General features: G+C 45.8%; 1 protein-coding gene and 1 long non-coding RNA gene across 4 annotated transcripts in view; one reads left to right on the forward strand and one right to left on the reverse strand.

The window, feature by feature from the left end:
• LOC147030992 (sickle tail protein homolog) overlaps nt 1-7,843 on the forward strand; it is a 276,462-nt gene extending 268,619 nt beyond the window's left edge. For all 3 annotated transcript variants that reach the window (XM_085875631.1, XM_085875633.1, XM_085875632.1), the window contains exons 19-20: nt 423-557; nt 6,115-7,843. In XM_085875631.1, coding sequence (XP_085731757.1) covers nt 423-557; nt 6,115-6,261 — 282 coding nt within the window. In that variant the 3' untranslated portion in view covers nt 6,262-7,843. The remainder of the gene's footprint in view (nt 1-422; nt 558-6,114) is intronic.
• Nucleotides 7,844-8,770: 927 nt separating this feature from the next.
• Nucleotides 8,771-16,870, reverse strand: part of LOC147030993 (uncharacterized) — an 8,291-nt gene continuing 191 nt past the window's right edge. Inside the window, exons 2-3 of the long non-coding RNA XR_015056615.1 lie at nt 16,725-16,831; nt 8,771-11,736 (exon numbers count right to left, since the gene is read on the reverse strand). This is a non-coding gene — a long non-coding RNA (uncharacterized LOC147030993). The remainder of the gene's footprint in view (nt 11,737-16,724; nt 16,832-16,870) is intronic.

Here is a 16,870-nt window from a genome sequence, read left to right on the forward strand (position 1 = left end):
TCTCATTTGGCAAGACTGTACTTGCCAACTGATGTTGGACGAAATCTGCAGAGGAACAAGCAAAACGGTCAACATTTATCCATGATTGTGCCAACTTGGCCTTGCTGGCTGGGCTTCCTTCTCTGTTCATTGTTTGTTTTGAACTGGACATGTGATCTTCACTTTCGTACCATCTTTTGTCCGCTTGTTCAGTCATTTCTTGAAACACTCACAGTTCAAATCACTTTTCTTCTCCTTCATTGTCATATTCATCTCAGTCCTGTTTTCTTCCGACTCATTGTCACATGATTCCAACCTCATTCATTATTGCTTCTCAAATCATCCCTCCTTCCTCTCCTCCGTATTAACCTTCTTTGTTATGTATTCAGTGACATTGTTCTTTCCGTGCCTCAACCCTGCACCCCCTCCGCCATCTTCCACAGGTAGAACCTGGGTCCTCATTTGCTTCAAGACAGGACAATCCTGCTGCACAATTACCCAACTACACACGACTTAAACCACCTCTAGTGCAAATGCGAGAGAGAAGCAAGTCGGCACAAGGTGGCGATGGCCAGACGGTAAGACATATAGTAATTACCTTCACCAACAAAGGTGGACGGAGGTTATGTATTCCCCTCTGTTTGTTGGGTCGCCAAAATAGGTGACCCTTATTGTCAGTGATTCTGTCTGTTTGTTCGTTTGTCATCAGCATAATTGGTAGTAAACGTGGGTGGATTTTGACCAAACTCGGGTGGTAGGTACATCTTATGACCTCGTGCTTTGGAAATTGTGATGGTTGCTAGGGACGCTTTGGTTCCCTAGCAACAACCGAAAAACCTTCAAAATCGGTACCGTTCACGCGAAATCAATTCCGAAAGCCATTATCCCACGTAGGGTTATGAAATTTGGCACGAATGATCTACAGGTGATACTCTATCAAATATATTCCGGTTTTTGTGATATATGGAATACTTTACCCGCAGCACCCCCTACAATTAGGGTATGCGCGAAAATTGGCAAAAATTGAAGGCCCCCGAGCGACCAGGTGAGTGCATCGATACGAATGAAACTTTGCAGATTCATGGTACTCAATGAGTACTAAAGCTTTGCCTCAGGACATATTGACCGATTTCGCTTAGGTCAGGGGTCAAAGGTCAATTAGTGCAAAAATCGATAATATGCGAGAGCTGGAGGTGCCTTCGTGCCCAATGTGACTCCTCCTAGTATAGGGTTATGGTCGGATGGTCATGAAAATTCACACTAATCGTCTGGAATACATTGTGCACAAACGATCAAGCCGGATTTTTGATTTAGATCTTTGTTCACCCACAGCACCCCCTCGAACTTTGGGGATTTCCGATTTCAAACCGCATTTTCGGTACTTTTCATTCAAATGGATACCGAGTCGTTATCAGTAGATGGAACTGGATGAGATTTGATATGCATAATCTTAAGTTGATTCCCGATCCACTATATGACATCCATTTTGCTCTATATCTTATAGTTTCCATGCTCGGCGACCCATCGCCGCCCACCGGCTTGTTTGTTTGTTTGTCTGTCTGTGAGCAGGATCTCTCAAAAAGTTGGGGACGGATTCAGACGAAACTTGGTGGACAGGTTTGGTGTGTGACAAGGACGAGTTGATTCGATTTTGGTGAAGATCTGGATCCAGATACGAGAATTATTTAAGTGATTCTTCGTTTCATCATTAAGAGATGCGGCCAAAAAAGGATATATCGCATGACATCTCAAAAAGTTGTGGATGGATTCGGATGACTTGGTTGTGTGACAAGAACAAGTTGATTCGATTTTTGGTGAGGTCCGGATGCAGATCCGGCCTATCATTGGGATACGAAACGTGTTCAGCCAGGTGGAGGTATTTGCTCGACTGAGCGCCATTCTAGTTTATTCCTGGGACCATCGATATGTCGTGAACACAGTTCGGGGAAAGTGAAAAGTGAGATAATTAAGCGAAGGTGGAAGGATATGGGAGAAAAAGGAATGCTCGGAAGGTTAAAGGAATTGAGAGTATTGTTTGGGAATATGTGGGATATATGGAAAGAAAGGCCAAAAAATTGTCTATTTTAATACAAGTAATGCACAAATTGCTCTACATCTTCTACTCTTTTTACTCTTCTTGTCCATAACATTATTTCCTTAAACTCTGCAGTCCTCTGCAGCTCACCTCCCAACCGCTTTCCTTGCATGTCACGGGGTATGAATTGTGCTTCCTCAGTAAATTCCACAGTACCTTTCATGTTAAGCCAACCCAGCCCCCACCTCCAATACTCATCCTGGAATTCTGTCCTCCTGCGGATCACCCCCACACATTAAGAGCAGCCAGGCCTCTGTTCCCGGCAGTTCTCACTGACGAATGGCTAATATTCCTATCCCTTTCAAGATGCAAGAGCTTTCATAAATATGAAGGAAGCATACTGAATTGTAATGCATAGATTCACACCAATGGGATTTTTTTTTATGACAACAGGAATGAAAAAGTACCGCTCAAAGGTTCCAGCGATGGACTCATTGCGATTATAGCCGACAATAGCACAACATTTTAAAATATCATTGTTAGTAATTATATTCATATGTAATTTCCATTCGAACAAGATTCTGATTGCAGCAAGCATTTGGTTTCCTTGTGGGAGCATTGATCTGACTGTTTTGGCTCGGCCTCAGGCGGAGGCATTCAACATTTCACAACATCTTGCACTATTAATGTGGGGGGTGACACTTTGATGGTGGTGGTGGTGGTGGTACTAGTAGGAGATACCCATACTTTTGATAAAGAATCAGGCTGCTTTGACATGCCGTGAACGTTTCATTGTCCAGGAACTAATCCCAGACAGGTCACCACTCCGTCTTATTGTGAGGAAGGAGTTCATATTATATGGGAATCGAGCCCATACTGTAGTGATGGCCATTGATGCAGTGCCTCCTTTAGGTTAGAGCAGGAATTTTCTAATGTGTTGAGACAGCAGACAAATTCAAACCCAGGTTAGACAGCTCAGAGGTGAGTGTGCTTGCTCCAGGTCTCGGTTCTCCGTGCCAGCCAATCGTGGCGGCAATGTCACAAGACTTTACACATTCCACCACCAAGCCACTCACTCATACATCCAATGTATTTCACTAAATTGCTTATTAAATAAGCCAACTGGTTATATAAGGTTATAATATATAATATAAGGTTATATAGGTTATAAAACACTAAATTTTAGTGTTTTATAACCTACAGGGGGCACTGCATCAACGGCATAGCCACGCCCTCAGAAAATTATGCAACCAAAGAAAATGAATGTTTTGTCTGAGTTTCCGTTTCATCAATGGTTTGTAGAAAAAAATTAAAATCTTATTTTTACACAACTGTTCACCTGGACGAGAATGTTATTCTGAAAACATGATACTGTAGTTAAACTGTAGTTAAACTGTAGTTTTGATGGTACATTTTGTCTTCAAGTATATGTTGGATAATCTACACCGTAAAATGTGAATGAAAGGTCTGCTAATGCCTCGACTTTTTTTACAGATCACGACCAAACCGATGGTGAAACTAACGGACGCATGCGATCCACCGGGAACGTAGTCTTTCGAAGTGGACAGTGTAAAAGGATTGGGGGAGGGGGAGCGGAGTCCCCAAGTAAAGATAGACTGTATTCGTGACATTTTGTAAGGATTTACAAACCGAAACTGACTTGTCTTCGAGACTTGGCTTTGCATCAGAGAAATCCTCTTTCCTCGGGGTGCAGATCACCCCCAGCATGACCCCCAGACCACAGTGTAGCCAAAGCATGGGGATTCTATTGGATTTGTAATTCCGCTAAGGAATCCGAGCGAATTTCAAGGCTCATTTTTGTTTATTTATTTATTTTGCAATGCTATTTGGGGGTTTTTAGATCCACCTTTGAGGTCCGGTGGTCCGGAACTTGTGACGAATCCCCTCCGTCTGAAGGTAATAATAGAACGCTGATTGTGCTGCAAGGAGAATGCACTGCGAATTGGAGAGAGAGAGAGAGCGAGAGAGCGAGAGAGAGAGAGAGAGAGAGAGAGAGAGAGAGAGAGAGAGAGAGAGAGAGAGAGAGACAGAGAGAGAGAGAGAGAGAGAGAGAGAGAGAGAGAGAGAGAGAGAGAGAGAGAGAGAGAGAGAGAGAGAGAGAGAGAGAGAGAGAGAGAGAGAGAGAGAGAGAGAGAGAGAGAGAGAGAGAGAGAGAGAGAGAGAGAGAGAGAGAGAGAGAGAGAGAGAGAGAGAGAGAGAGAGAGAGAGAGAGAGAGAGAGAGAGAGAGAGAGAGAGAGAGAGAGAGAGAGAGACGGAGAGAGAGAGAGAGAGAGAGAGAGAGAGAGAGAGAGAGAGAGAGAGAGAGAGAGAGAGAGAGAGAGAGAGAGAGAGAGAGAGAGAGAGAGAGAGAGAGAGAGAGAGAGAGAGAGAGAGAGAGAGAGAGAGAGAGAGAGAGAGAGAGAGAGAGAGAGAGAGAGAGACGATGTTAAGGAAAGGGACAGATGGGAGTCGGGGTTAGGGTTAGGGTTAGGGTTAGGGTTAGGGTTAGGGTTAGGGTTAGGGTTAGGGTTCGGCCAAACGTGCGTCCGTGAAGCTGTAAATTTACGGTTGAATCTCACAATCAAGTTGGTGACCAGTCACTCTCCGTCCGTATAATCCTCATTGTGATTCAATCTCCTCGTCACTTCTTCAAGTCGCTACATAATACCGTCACATACCGGAGCGAGCTGTCGTGTGCAGCCTGCGGCTCCTGGTTGCCTCATTTTCTGAGGGCCTGGCTGTGCCGCTGATGCAGTGTCCTCAATTACCAGTAAGCTGGTACTCATTTTGTGGACCTTGCAAGGATGCCAGGCTGAGTCAACCCCACCTCGTGTTCATTCAACGAAAAAAAAACTCAAACTCAAGACCCGAAGATCCGAAGCCAACCACCTTAACCGTTAAGCCACCACCAAGCTTTTTCTCTTCTCGTGATGTTGTTGTTTTTGTTCATCCCTCCTCATAATTAAGCTCAGCATATCCTGCCACCAGCCTCGTGTCTCCAAGCTGACGCCTCCATATATTTATTAATACCTTTTTCTCTGTTGTGGATTAAAAATCATTCACTCTAATAATTGATAAGTCGCTAAAGCTGCATTCAGCATCAGCACAATGTGACTCGACATACTTTGTTCAATTCCTCATTCTTCTTGTTGTTGTGTGTGGCAGCTTGGCTGCCATGTAGCTGTCATTTTGTTGGGGCCACAGCTGTGCTGCCGATGCTGTGCCCCTCCACCAGTATACCGGTACTCATTTCACTGACCTCAGAAGGATGACTGGCTGAGTCAACCCCACCTCGTGTTAATTCAATCGGGTACGGGTCTCCAACTCCAACCCAAACGCCGAAGCCAACACCAGGCTTTAAATTACTCATTCGTCCATTGGTTTATTCCCAAATTGCTTTTATTGGAAATGACCGAAAGGCTCACAAGGGACACCTGGCTGAGGTCCACACCACCTGTGCCACAGAGAGATAGTTCTTCATCATCCAGCACTACAGACCACCTTCTGAAAGTGGAGAGCAGTCATATCGGTTTTCTATTTTTTTATTTTTTTTCTAACATCGACATCATTCCTGGAGAATGCCTGGTGTTGGCTTAATGGTTAGGATGGCGGGCTTTGGATCCGAGATTCCTAAGTTCAAATCCCGCTCAGCTGTTAAATTAATACCTGGTGGGGTTGACTTGACCTGTCATCCTTCCGAGGTCGGCAAAATGAGTGCCGGCATGCTGGGATACCGTTTCGGAGTGGGGACCCGTCCAGGATTGTGCCCAATAGCCAAGGAGCCTGCCGAGGCAGCACCAACGCTCTGCACAGAGGATGGTCCCAATCTCCTGTCCTGGAGAGTTGACTTGGACTGTAAATGATTTGACGAAAACCATTGTGTGTTTTTTTTTTTTTTTGCCTGCATCGGATATTGTTGATCTTCAGAAAACAAAAGAATGCCTTTTGTTTGTCCAATTGTTTTTCTTTATAACAACCCATCAGTGTCACAATCAACATCTATAGAGAGATTGTGTGTGTGGGTGTGGGTGTACCTGTTTTTGCACGTTATTTTAATTTACATAATGCACGGTTTGTTTGTTTTTTTGTATATTTTCAGAGTGCTTCAGTTCCATCGGAATCCAGTTCCGCTTCGCCTGAGCCTTCTGAGGCGCCACTCCAGGGTCACAAGGCCATAAAGATTTTTCACAGCTTCCGGCACAATACCCGGGGACCTGGACAACCGGGAGGACAACAAAAAAAATGACAAGGATGGCAGTTGCTCTGTATAATTCACCCGTCACACACGTACCGCCGATACCATGGAACACCACCGATGGTGACCCTTAAAATGCATTCATGGGGCATAAGATAATTTAGTTGTTCACCGAAAGGCCATGGGAATCCTGGAGGGGTAACTTCCCTTTGTAACACTTAGCAACGTTCCATTGACCCAAGGGGATCCAGAAACCTGCGGAGCAATCCGAGGATTCAGAGGGACTCCATAATATAAAGACTAATTCTCACCGCGTTTACGTAGAGGCAGCAATGTTGTAAATCTCTTCGGCTTATAACATTCTCGTTGTTGCTCTGGATTTTTTTGACCGGTGTTGTGTTTCTCATGTGGTTCTGAGCAGTTCGCGGAATTCAATATCGTCATTCCCACCAGCTAACCGGAATAGAACGGATGACTTCAGCTCTTTCTCCATCTTCCTCAGCACTCCTTTCCCATTGTAACACACCTTGATCAAAGGTGCAAAAGCAATTTCGTCGCTGCTGGCCAGGTTGTGCCACTACATATGCAATCATATAATATATGTAATAGAGACATTACTTTTGTTTTGATTGTCATGTTAGTGTTTTGTTTTTCTTTGCTTCGTTACACCCAAACGATGCAGTAAACGCAGAGTAGAGGTGTACAACAGCTCGAGCACTGTGAAATTGCATAGATCAGAGGTTTTGGCTTGAGGCAGCTTCTGTAGAGTTAAGCCAATGATTGTAAAGTTTTGCAGTTTAAAAAAAAAAAAAGAAGAAAAAAAAAAAACCAGAAGAGACGATGGTTCTTTAAGTAGAGTGTGACTGAGACGGGTCATCAAGGACGGAAGTGCGTCGAGCCAGGAAACCAATCTGACGTTTTCGTCTCCTGGCTCGATTTCTGAATGATGCTTTTCCTCCGGTACACACCGAGTCACACCATGCTCACTTTGGTTCACGGTCCGTTATGCGTCCGCCGCATGATGCTTTTTCTTCTCCTCGCTGTCGTCGTTTTGTTTTCATCGGTGATTCATCCACTTCAAGTGGGAACGCGTGTTGTATGTACATCGAGTTCTAAAAGGATACTGGATATAACGTCCTATTGTACTGGCTGCCTTCGATTCGGTTTGGGCGTCTGATCGGGATCTCTTAAGCGTAGAGTTGAAACGCGTGTTTGAAACGGGCTGTCATCGGGCTTGTGTTGGCTTCCACCGAAACAGATTGGATGATGTTGTGCCTTACGTTGATTTTGTGGTTACCGGGTTGATCGGCCTTGTTCTGAAAGACTGTGGACAATTTAATCCATACGTTATGTTTTACATTGCACATAAACGGTGGCCTGTTGAACAATTCACAATAATCCAGTTTTCTGATTTAATTACTAGTATAACCGTTAAGGTCGGGGGTTGTTTTCCCTCTTACAAGCTTCTCAAGTGAACAGTTTTTCTTTTTGGTTTGCCATGCCGAAATGCTTCTCGCTTCTAAAACTGTTGCACCAAAGTTTAATGAAATCATCAATTTAAATCTGCCAATTTAATGATATTGTTCGGGTTCATTTTAATCTGGGTTGAAATAAACTTTACTTATCCACATCATTCATTCTTTTTTTTAGCAGTCGTTTTCTTCCAAGGAACTTCGATGCACGCGGGGGGGGGGGGGAGGGGGATTACGCATCTCGAGTCTGTGTCCGGTTGCCAACCCATGGTCATTTGTCCGTCTTGTCTGGTCCGGCGTCTGTCACCGCCGCGTCTGGTTAAAAACGATTGACCGGTACAACCATGATCTGAAACAATGTTGGTATGTGACGATGATAAATCTTGTTTTCTTGCATTTGCCTTCACCTGCAGGAGGAACCTGCAACAATTTTAACTGGTTTTAGTGAACGTTCGCTCTTATTTGACTTTCTTACTTCGACGTCAGGCGACGGACTTGCTGAACGAGCCTCGTGACACAAATTTGTGCTCCTGCATGCTCTTCATTGTTACAGATTTACGGTTGTTGTGCATACAAACAGGAAGTCCCTGCCGCGTGGACGCATCAATTACTTGGTTTGATCACAAAATTTGGTTTTTCGGAAAAAAAATAAAAACCGAAAGAAGGCGAGACAGTTTTACTAGTCGGTGGTGCCTTCAGTGATGAATTGTGTACTTACCCCCGTTATTACTCCGCACGTGTAGCGCAAAGCTGGGATAAGCAATGGGTTCACTTCTGGCTGTCTGTCTGTCCGTCAACAGTCAATACCCTCCAGTCATCGGTCTGTCATCGAGGAACTACTTAATTTCAATCGAATTCCACATTTGAACACTCGAGAACGCCAATCAGAACACGAACCTGCAGTTTCGCAGTACTTTGGCTCTGAATTTGGCAAATTGTATGGAATCTCGTCCTGAGTCCACATAAGCACAGAGTAGTAAGGTAATCGCTTTAGCCTGCCTGTCAGTCAAACAAAATCGAACATCATTCGAAACAGGAAACTTACGGTCTTTAATGACGTCATAAAGGACACAAACAACAAGCACGAATAACTAATTTAACGTGTTCGAAAAGGTGGAGTAAAAACATGACAATGCCTGGATGCCTCAATTCTGTGTTTGCTTCCAATTCTTGTCCCCAACCCCTCAATCTTGGGACCCATCCTTCCCTGTCATACATTCATACCCAACTGCTCCTGGACCTAGAAAAGTTTCGTTCAACCCTCGACTCTGACTCTGCAACTGGACCGGACTGCATCAGCTCAGGCGTCCGAACAACTTGCCCTGCTGCTCTTGCACATGCTATATCTACCCTTTTCACCCTGTCACTTATGCTCGGTCATCTTCCATCTGCTGGGAAATCCGCCAGTATCACTGCGTTACATTAACAAAAGGTGCAAAAACCTATCCCCTTAACTTCAGACCAATTAGCTTACATCCAATCATCAGCAAGGTCATGGAATCCATCATCGCAATTGATACGGAATTCTTCCTTTCCTCCAACAACCTCATCTCAGATCACCAATTTGGTGTCCGACCAGGTCACTCCACCATGGACAAGCTGCTTCGACTCACCGAACAACGGATGGAGGCACTCAATGTCAGATATGAGATCTGGGCAAGGTCTCTGCACATATCTCATGCTTTTGATAAAGTCTGGCATCCTGCCTTACTCTCCAAACTCTCCACTTATGGCATCCAAGGCCAACTCCACACATGGCTTACCGACTTCCTCCACTCTCAAAGCCAACGCGTGGCTCTCAATGGCGTCATTTCATCTCCTTTCCATGTCAAGGCTGGAGTGCCCCCAAGGCAATGTTCCGGTTCCATTTCTATTCCTGGTGTTCATCAAGGATCTCTCTGACTCTCTGGAAAACCCCCTGTATCGATTTGCTGATGACTCCACCCTCTGCCATGACATCTCTCATCTGTCAGACTGCAGCCTCTTCCCTTTATTCAGACCTTGACAAAATCACAAGCTGGTCAAACACTTGGAATATGTCTTTAAATCCTGACACATATCTCTCTATCTCTATCTCTATCTCTATCTCTATCTCTATCTCTATCTCTATCTCTATCTCTATCTCTATCTCTCTCTCTATCTCTCTATCTCTCTCTCTCTCTCTCTCTCTCTCTCTCTCTCTCTCTCTCTCTCTCTCTCTCTCTCTCTCTCTCTCTCTCTCTCTCTCTCTCCCCTCTGAAGGGACCATATGGCAAACCCCCCTCTCTACTTTCTCAACAATCATATTGAGGAAGATCAGTGCTTCAAACTCCTGCATCTTACCATCATCACCCATGATCTTTTTTTGGCAAATCACATTTCAAAATTGGCCTCCAAAGCCAACCACTGACTACTGAGCATCCTCCTGCGTACAAAGTCCTTCCTTGGCACACCTGAACTCCTGTCCACCTACAAGGCCTTAATTTTACATCATCTCACCAATCAAATTTGCCGCCGGCACTCTCATGGCGGGGGAATATGAAGATCACACAAAAATCACAGGAAATATTGATTGTGCTCGGAAACGCAAAGCAACATTTTGAAAGACCCCTCCTATGCCCTTTTTCTCAAGCCTGAGCCAGGTAAGGTCTTTGATGGACTCCCCAGTATCCAAAAAGTGTTAAAGCTGTTGTTGTGCACAACAAAGTTTTGTCGTTCAGCAAAAAACCTGTTTGTATCAAACACCAATTTTAAAAGACTAACAGGATGGTCATGTCGTGGATATTGTGGTGCTTCACAAAGACACTGCGCATGAGTGTACGCACAACACCTCGACGATGTATTGTTAACCCACACAGGTTCAAAAGTTGCACACCTGTCTTACATATCATATTGCACACCTGATATCATGCTTAATTCACAATTATTAAACATCAAGGCATTCAATTAAAATTCTCCATTTCAATCACTGCTCTTGGATGTAGTTCATACTTCGTCGTCCTTTCCTGATCCAAGAAACTACCTTCAACCGACAGCAATTACCTGATCGCCTCATGACGTCATATCTGTGTGCAATTTCTGCTGCAGCACGTAACATCTGCATCCCCTGCCAATTAAATTGTACACGACACTAGATTGTCGCAATTAATGTTCCAAAAATAGTGTATTCCACTGGAGATTAGTTTTGGTCATGCAGACAGCAATTAATTAATCTTACAATTATCTATATATAAGGAACTTTAAAGTGGGAAGATGCCACCTGGCACAGGCACGGCCCGCCATACCTGTGCCACATCAACAGCACATTGATCAAGTCCATCAGTTGGTCAACTCATCACCAAACTGTAGCTCTTTAGCTATGGCTATGGCAATGCGGGATACAAGGTGTTCAGGTGTTCAGGTGACGTTTCTTTTTCACATTTCGTGGAGTCATTGCTGGAATTGGAATGGGACTTTTGCTCGACGCACCGCTCGGGGCTGAGCAACCTGTAATCCGAAAAGGATGCTCAAGGCAGGTAGGGGCATTACGGTTAGCTGATGATCCCAACTTGGGTGAAACATGCACACACTGGAATTTGGCATAAAGAACCCGCCAGTGAGGCTTTGAAAACGCTGCAGTGGCCGTAGAGGGACCGAAGACCAGGTGGAACAACAACTTTGATGGGAGTGTGAGAACCAGGAAAATGGTAGCGGCTTTGGTGGGACAGAGGACCACGTACCTGGCACCTGGTTTCACACCGTTTGACATGTGTTTGTGATGCGGCCTGGAGGGCTTTATCGGCTCCATCCCTCTGAGAGGGTGGGGGGGGGGGTGAGCCCAGCTTCAGTGGGGTCGAGGACTGCACTGACTGTAATAGATTTGGTGAGGATGAGGCATTTGGAATGTGGCATAGCCGTGCAGCTTGGTGTGCTTTGGAGACTCCTTCTCATCAAGGAAAACTCCTTTTTGCCGACTTTGTTCCGCAGTGCCACTCCCTCGCATCGTGGACAGATGGGATCGAATTTCGGAGGTATCGCGTGTGGAGATGGTGACTGGTGGCAGCGGTGCGCCGTGTCCAGGTTGGCGGTGATGTCCCTGGGTGGGATGGATGAACCCCCGGAGGTGGAGGAGGAAACGGCGCACAAATGATGAGACAGCTTGGTTCATGAGGGCATGGGGATGCGAGGACATTAGGAGGAGGTGGGACGCAAGGGCATTAGGAAGGGGGTGGGACGTGAGGGCATTCAGAAGTGGTTGGGACGCTAAAGCATTAAGAAGGAGGTGGGATGCTAGGGCATTAGGAAGCAGGTGGGACGCTAGAGCATTAGGAAGTGGGTGGGATGCTAGGGCATTAAGAAAGAGGTGGGACGCTAGGGCATTAGGAAGTGGGTGGGATGCTAGGGCATTAAGAAAGAGGTGGGACGTGAGGGCATTAGGAAGTGGGTGGGATGCTAGGGCATTAAGAAAGAGGTGGGACGCTAGGGCATTAGGAAGTGGGTGGGACGCTAGGGCATTAAGAAAGAGGTGGGATGCTAGGGCAATAGGAAGTGGGTGGGACGCTAGGGCATTAAGAAAGAGGTGGGACGCTAGAGCATTAGGAAGCAGGTGGGACGCTAGAGCATTAGGAAGCGGGTGGGACGCTAGAGCATTAGGAAGTGGGTGGGATGCTAGAGCATTAGTAAGCGGGTGGGAAGTGAGGACATTTGGAAGCGGGTGGGACGCGAGAGCATTAAGAAGGAGATGGGACGCTAGAGCATTAGGAAGCGGGTGGGACGCTAGAGCATTAGGAAGTGGGTGGGACGCTAGAGCATTAGGAAGTGGGTGGGATGCTAGAGCATTAGGAAGTGGGTGGGATGCTAGAGCATGAATAAGCGGGTGGGACGCTAGAGCATTAGGAAGTGGGTGGGACGTGAGGGCATTTGGAAGTGGGTGGGACGCTAGAGCATTAAGAAGGAGATAGGACGCTAGGGCATTAGGAAGTGGGTGGGACGCTAGGGCATTAAGAAAGAGGTGGGACGCTAGAGCATTAAGAAAGAGGTGGGACGCTAGAGCATTCGGAAGCGGGTGGGACGCTAGAGCATTAGGAAGCGAGTGGGACGCTAGAGCATTAGGAAGGGGGTGGGACGCGAGAGCATTAGGAAGCAGGTGGGACGCTAGAGCATTAGGAAGCAGGTGGGACGCTAGAGCATTAGGAAGCAGGTGGGACGCTAGAGCATTAGGAAGCGGGTGGGACGCTAGAGCATGAGGAAGTGGGTGGGATGCTAGAGCATTAGTAAGCGGGTGGGAAGTGAGGACATTTGGAAGTGGGTGGGACGCGAGAGCATTAAGAAGGAGATGGGACGCTAGAGCATTAGGAAGCGGGTGGGACGCTAGAGCATTAGGAAGCGGGTGGGACGCGAGAGCATTAGGAAGCGGGTGGGACGCTAGAGCATTAGGAAGCGGGTGGGACGCTAGAGCATTAGGAAGCAGGTGGGACGCTAGAGCATTAGGAAGCGGGTGGGACGCTAGAGCATTAGTAAGCGGGTGGGAAGTGAGGACATTTGGAAGTGGGTGGGACGCGAGAGCATTAAGAAGGAGATGGGACGCTAGAGCATTAGGAAGCGGGTGGGACGCTAGAGCATTAGGAAGCGGGTGGGACGCGAGAGCATTAGGAAGCGGGTGGGACGCTAGAGCATTAGGAAGTGGGTGGGATGCTAGAGCATGAATAAGCGGGTGGGACGCTAGAGCATTAGGAAGTGGGTGGGACGTGAGGGCATTTGGAAGTGGGTGGGACGCTAGAGCATTAAGAAGGAGATGGGACGCTAGGGCATTAGGAAGTGGGTGGGACGCTAGAGCATTAGGAAGTGGGTGGGATGTGAGGGCATTAGGAAGGAGGCGGAACATCGTGCAAGCAGAAAGAGGGCAGGACACTGTGGAAAATGAAACGATTCAATTGTTATCTTTTAACATCAACCATAATTATTATGTTTAATTGTTTCAAGATGTCGTGATATAATTTACAATTATTGCCAAAGTTTAAATAATCCATGTCAAATAATATTTCAGTAATCGCAAAATCATTTTATCTGGTCATGATGTCCACGGGGCCAGGTTCCCCCGATTCGACACGAACGTCGATGATATGGTTTCAATAAAGTTGTTTCCTGCGTTGGTAAGACGGTTGCTTTCCACCTGGACATGGTGTGTTCTGGGCTGTCTGGAGAGTGGACCCTCGCTTTAACCTCAGTGGAGAACGGTGTGTGACCCGGCGGGCATAAACACTGGTGTGCTACACATACACATGTCCAATGTTTACATCATCATTGACCAAACCACACATGTTGACGACTGAAATTAATTCACGGTAAATTTTAAACCCCGTTTTAATTTGTTGTTTATTCAACTATTATTTACTGAACATTGTCAACAAGTCATGATAAACTCAAGTCGCATGTAAGTCACAAGTCCCCAGACACCAAGTCCCAAGTTAATTTCATCAGGTCTGAATGAAGTCGCAAAATTTTACTACTTAAGTCCGAGTCGCCAACTCTGCCGGGCATCGCTGTTATTTGTTTGAATCTCACTGGAACTCCACCATCGGAGCGTGCGGAAACTTTGATTGGTCGAGACGGCATAAAAATTTTAAAATTTTGTCCAACTACTGCTCACCTGGAGGATTGTGGAAGTGCAAACAAAGCAATTTGTTCTACGCTGTTCAAATATATAATTCAATTGAAATAAAATAAATATTTTAAAGGTTGTAGAAAAAAAAAACCCCAAAATAAACCACTACATCGGAAGTTTGCCGCCGTTGGTGCGCAGTCTTTTTCACCACCTTATTTAACGTGTTAAATTAGTTATTCATGCCTGTTGTTTGTGTCCTTTGTGATGTCACTAAAAACAGTAAGGTTCCTGTTTTCGAATGATTTTCAATTTTTCACACACAAGCACTTCTTATGTGCCCGTTTACACTCACCTCGAGTCCTTCCCCTGGCATTGTCTGTGGACGAGTTGATCGCTTTTACACAACAACGTTCTTACCCGATACTGTTCTACGGTAGACGCTGACTGCCTCCTGCAGTGTTGAAGTATATAATTCAATTGAAATAAAATAAAGATTTTAAAGGTTGGAGAGAAAAAAAAATCCGGAAGTTTACCACCGTTGATGCGACGTCTTTTTTGCCGCCTTATCTGACACATTACATCGGTTGTTCGGTCTTTTATGACGTTATTAAAAATAGTACGTTTCCTGTTTGGAATGATTTTCAATTTTGTTTGACTGCCAGAAGATATATTCTTCTTAAACATCTCTATCCCCTCGTAATCCCCTTCTTTCTACGATACAACCCCCCCCCCCCTCTAATCTAAGTAGCCAAAGAATCAATGTAGTTGTCCTACGCTGAACCCTCTTTAAAAAAAATAAACAATTAATTGCAGCTTTGTCCTTCTTCAGACATCATAATAGTTGTTGAGCAATGATTTGGAACACCACTTAGCATCCTGGAAGGTTTTTTATTTACATCTGCTATTTCTTGAAAGAGTTATTGATTAGGTAAGTACTCAGGGGATCATTTGAGAAAATCAAAAATGATAAAATGAAGAGAAAGAGAGAAGGAGTAGCATAACCTTGTAAGGAAGAGTAAGACAAGAGAGTGTATGTGTGGGATTGGGATAGTGGGGGGGTGGTAGAGTTAAAATTCCACGTTTGCCTCTGTTTACTCCGAGTTGCCTCAAAAGGATCTTCAATGCAAGAGAAGGCCATGATAACAATCAAGCCTGCGCAATGGTTGTTTGTCTATGCTCGACTCTTTTCAAACGCGGAGCATCAAACAAGTAGCATTGGTGGTGAGCAATGAGCCTGGATTTTTGGAATCTACTAAGAAGAGGAATTTAAGAATTTACAGAAACCTGGGAGGGACAGAGCCAATAGTGGGCAAGGGATGCACGTCTTTGGGATGACTCGGACGGGGTTGGAACCACCAACTTCACAGACTCGGAGCAGACTCTGTAACCATGACACCACCGAGTCCGGTAATAATTTTGATGGACCGTTAGAGAGTCCACGAACCCGAATTATCCGATTCTGTGAACAGACCTTCTTTGCAGCCCGCTCACCCAACGGGTAATGCCCAACGGTCAGCGGACCGGCGAGCCGGGCCCCAGGTTGTGATGCCGCCTCCCATCACGACTCAATTGTAACAGACGAACGACCTTTTTTTCTCGACGTGTCGCTCAAGATTGTCACTGAACTGTGGTTCGTTCCACCAGGAAGCCACACCATCTCCCGTTTGCTCCGAACGGTGTTTTTCACCCTTGCGGTGGCCCGACTGCAGGTTGATGTGACCTTGTGCTCCGGTCGACGACTCCAACGGAGGAATGACATTGCATTCAATTAAAATCATCCCTCCATGTATCTATAATCGACAGATCATATTGCCGAGCGAGGAATCGAGGAGCCTCTCCATTTGGCATTTTGTGTTTCACTCAACCGGCCCTGTCCCCCTACACTCCCCCCACCACGGCACTCCCATGATCGACCAACCCCTTAGTCGTCACCACTTCAAATGTCAGCGATCAACATCTCGAAGCTCCTAAAAATAGCAACGCATGTCCGGAGTGCGCATGCGCCGCTCAGAGGATTATCGGGACAGTCGGCCATGACGTCACCAGCCATTATGACGTCAGCATAAAAGTGAAAAAATTAAATGATACGCTGCCTTTTTTTTACAAGCATCGTGTCCTGTAGCCTTGAATAGAACCGTAGTGTCTTGTCCAGTGCTATTTTAACCAACAATTGTGACCTCGGATATAATTTATATCAGCTGAATAGACAGAGCTGTGCGGAGCTTGTTCACAGTGTGATGGCCTTTCCCGGAGAGATGACGTCTGCTTGGCAACACCGTCCCACCTCCAGACACCGAGCGCGAGTTACAGACACCTATCGCACCTGATCACAGCAATTGGAGCGCAGAATTGTGATAATTTCCATGTAATTGATGAAACATGGACCCACGGTACAACACGACCCGAGGCAAACGGCACCTTGTTAGAGGTCATGGAAGCAAAGTCACCAAGAGGGTAAAACCATTCTGATGTTTACATACCTGGTACTCCCGACTGGGTGATGATGATGCTGGTGGTTGGGGTGGTGGAGTATTACAGGAGGCAGACTCGTGTGAATTCATAAATCTTCAGGTTCATGTTTACCTGACTACAAACCGGTAAAAAAAACAACAAAAAAAAAACATCA

Source organism: Eptatretus burgeri, chromosome 3, assembly GCF_056783735.1.
Source record: "Eptatretus burgeri isolate ZD-2024b chromosome 3, Ebu_testis_v1, whole genome shotgun sequence".
Classification (NCBI taxonomy): domain Eukaryota; kingdom Metazoa; phylum Chordata; class Myxini; order Myxiniformes; family Myxinidae; genus Eptatretus; species Eptatretus burgeri.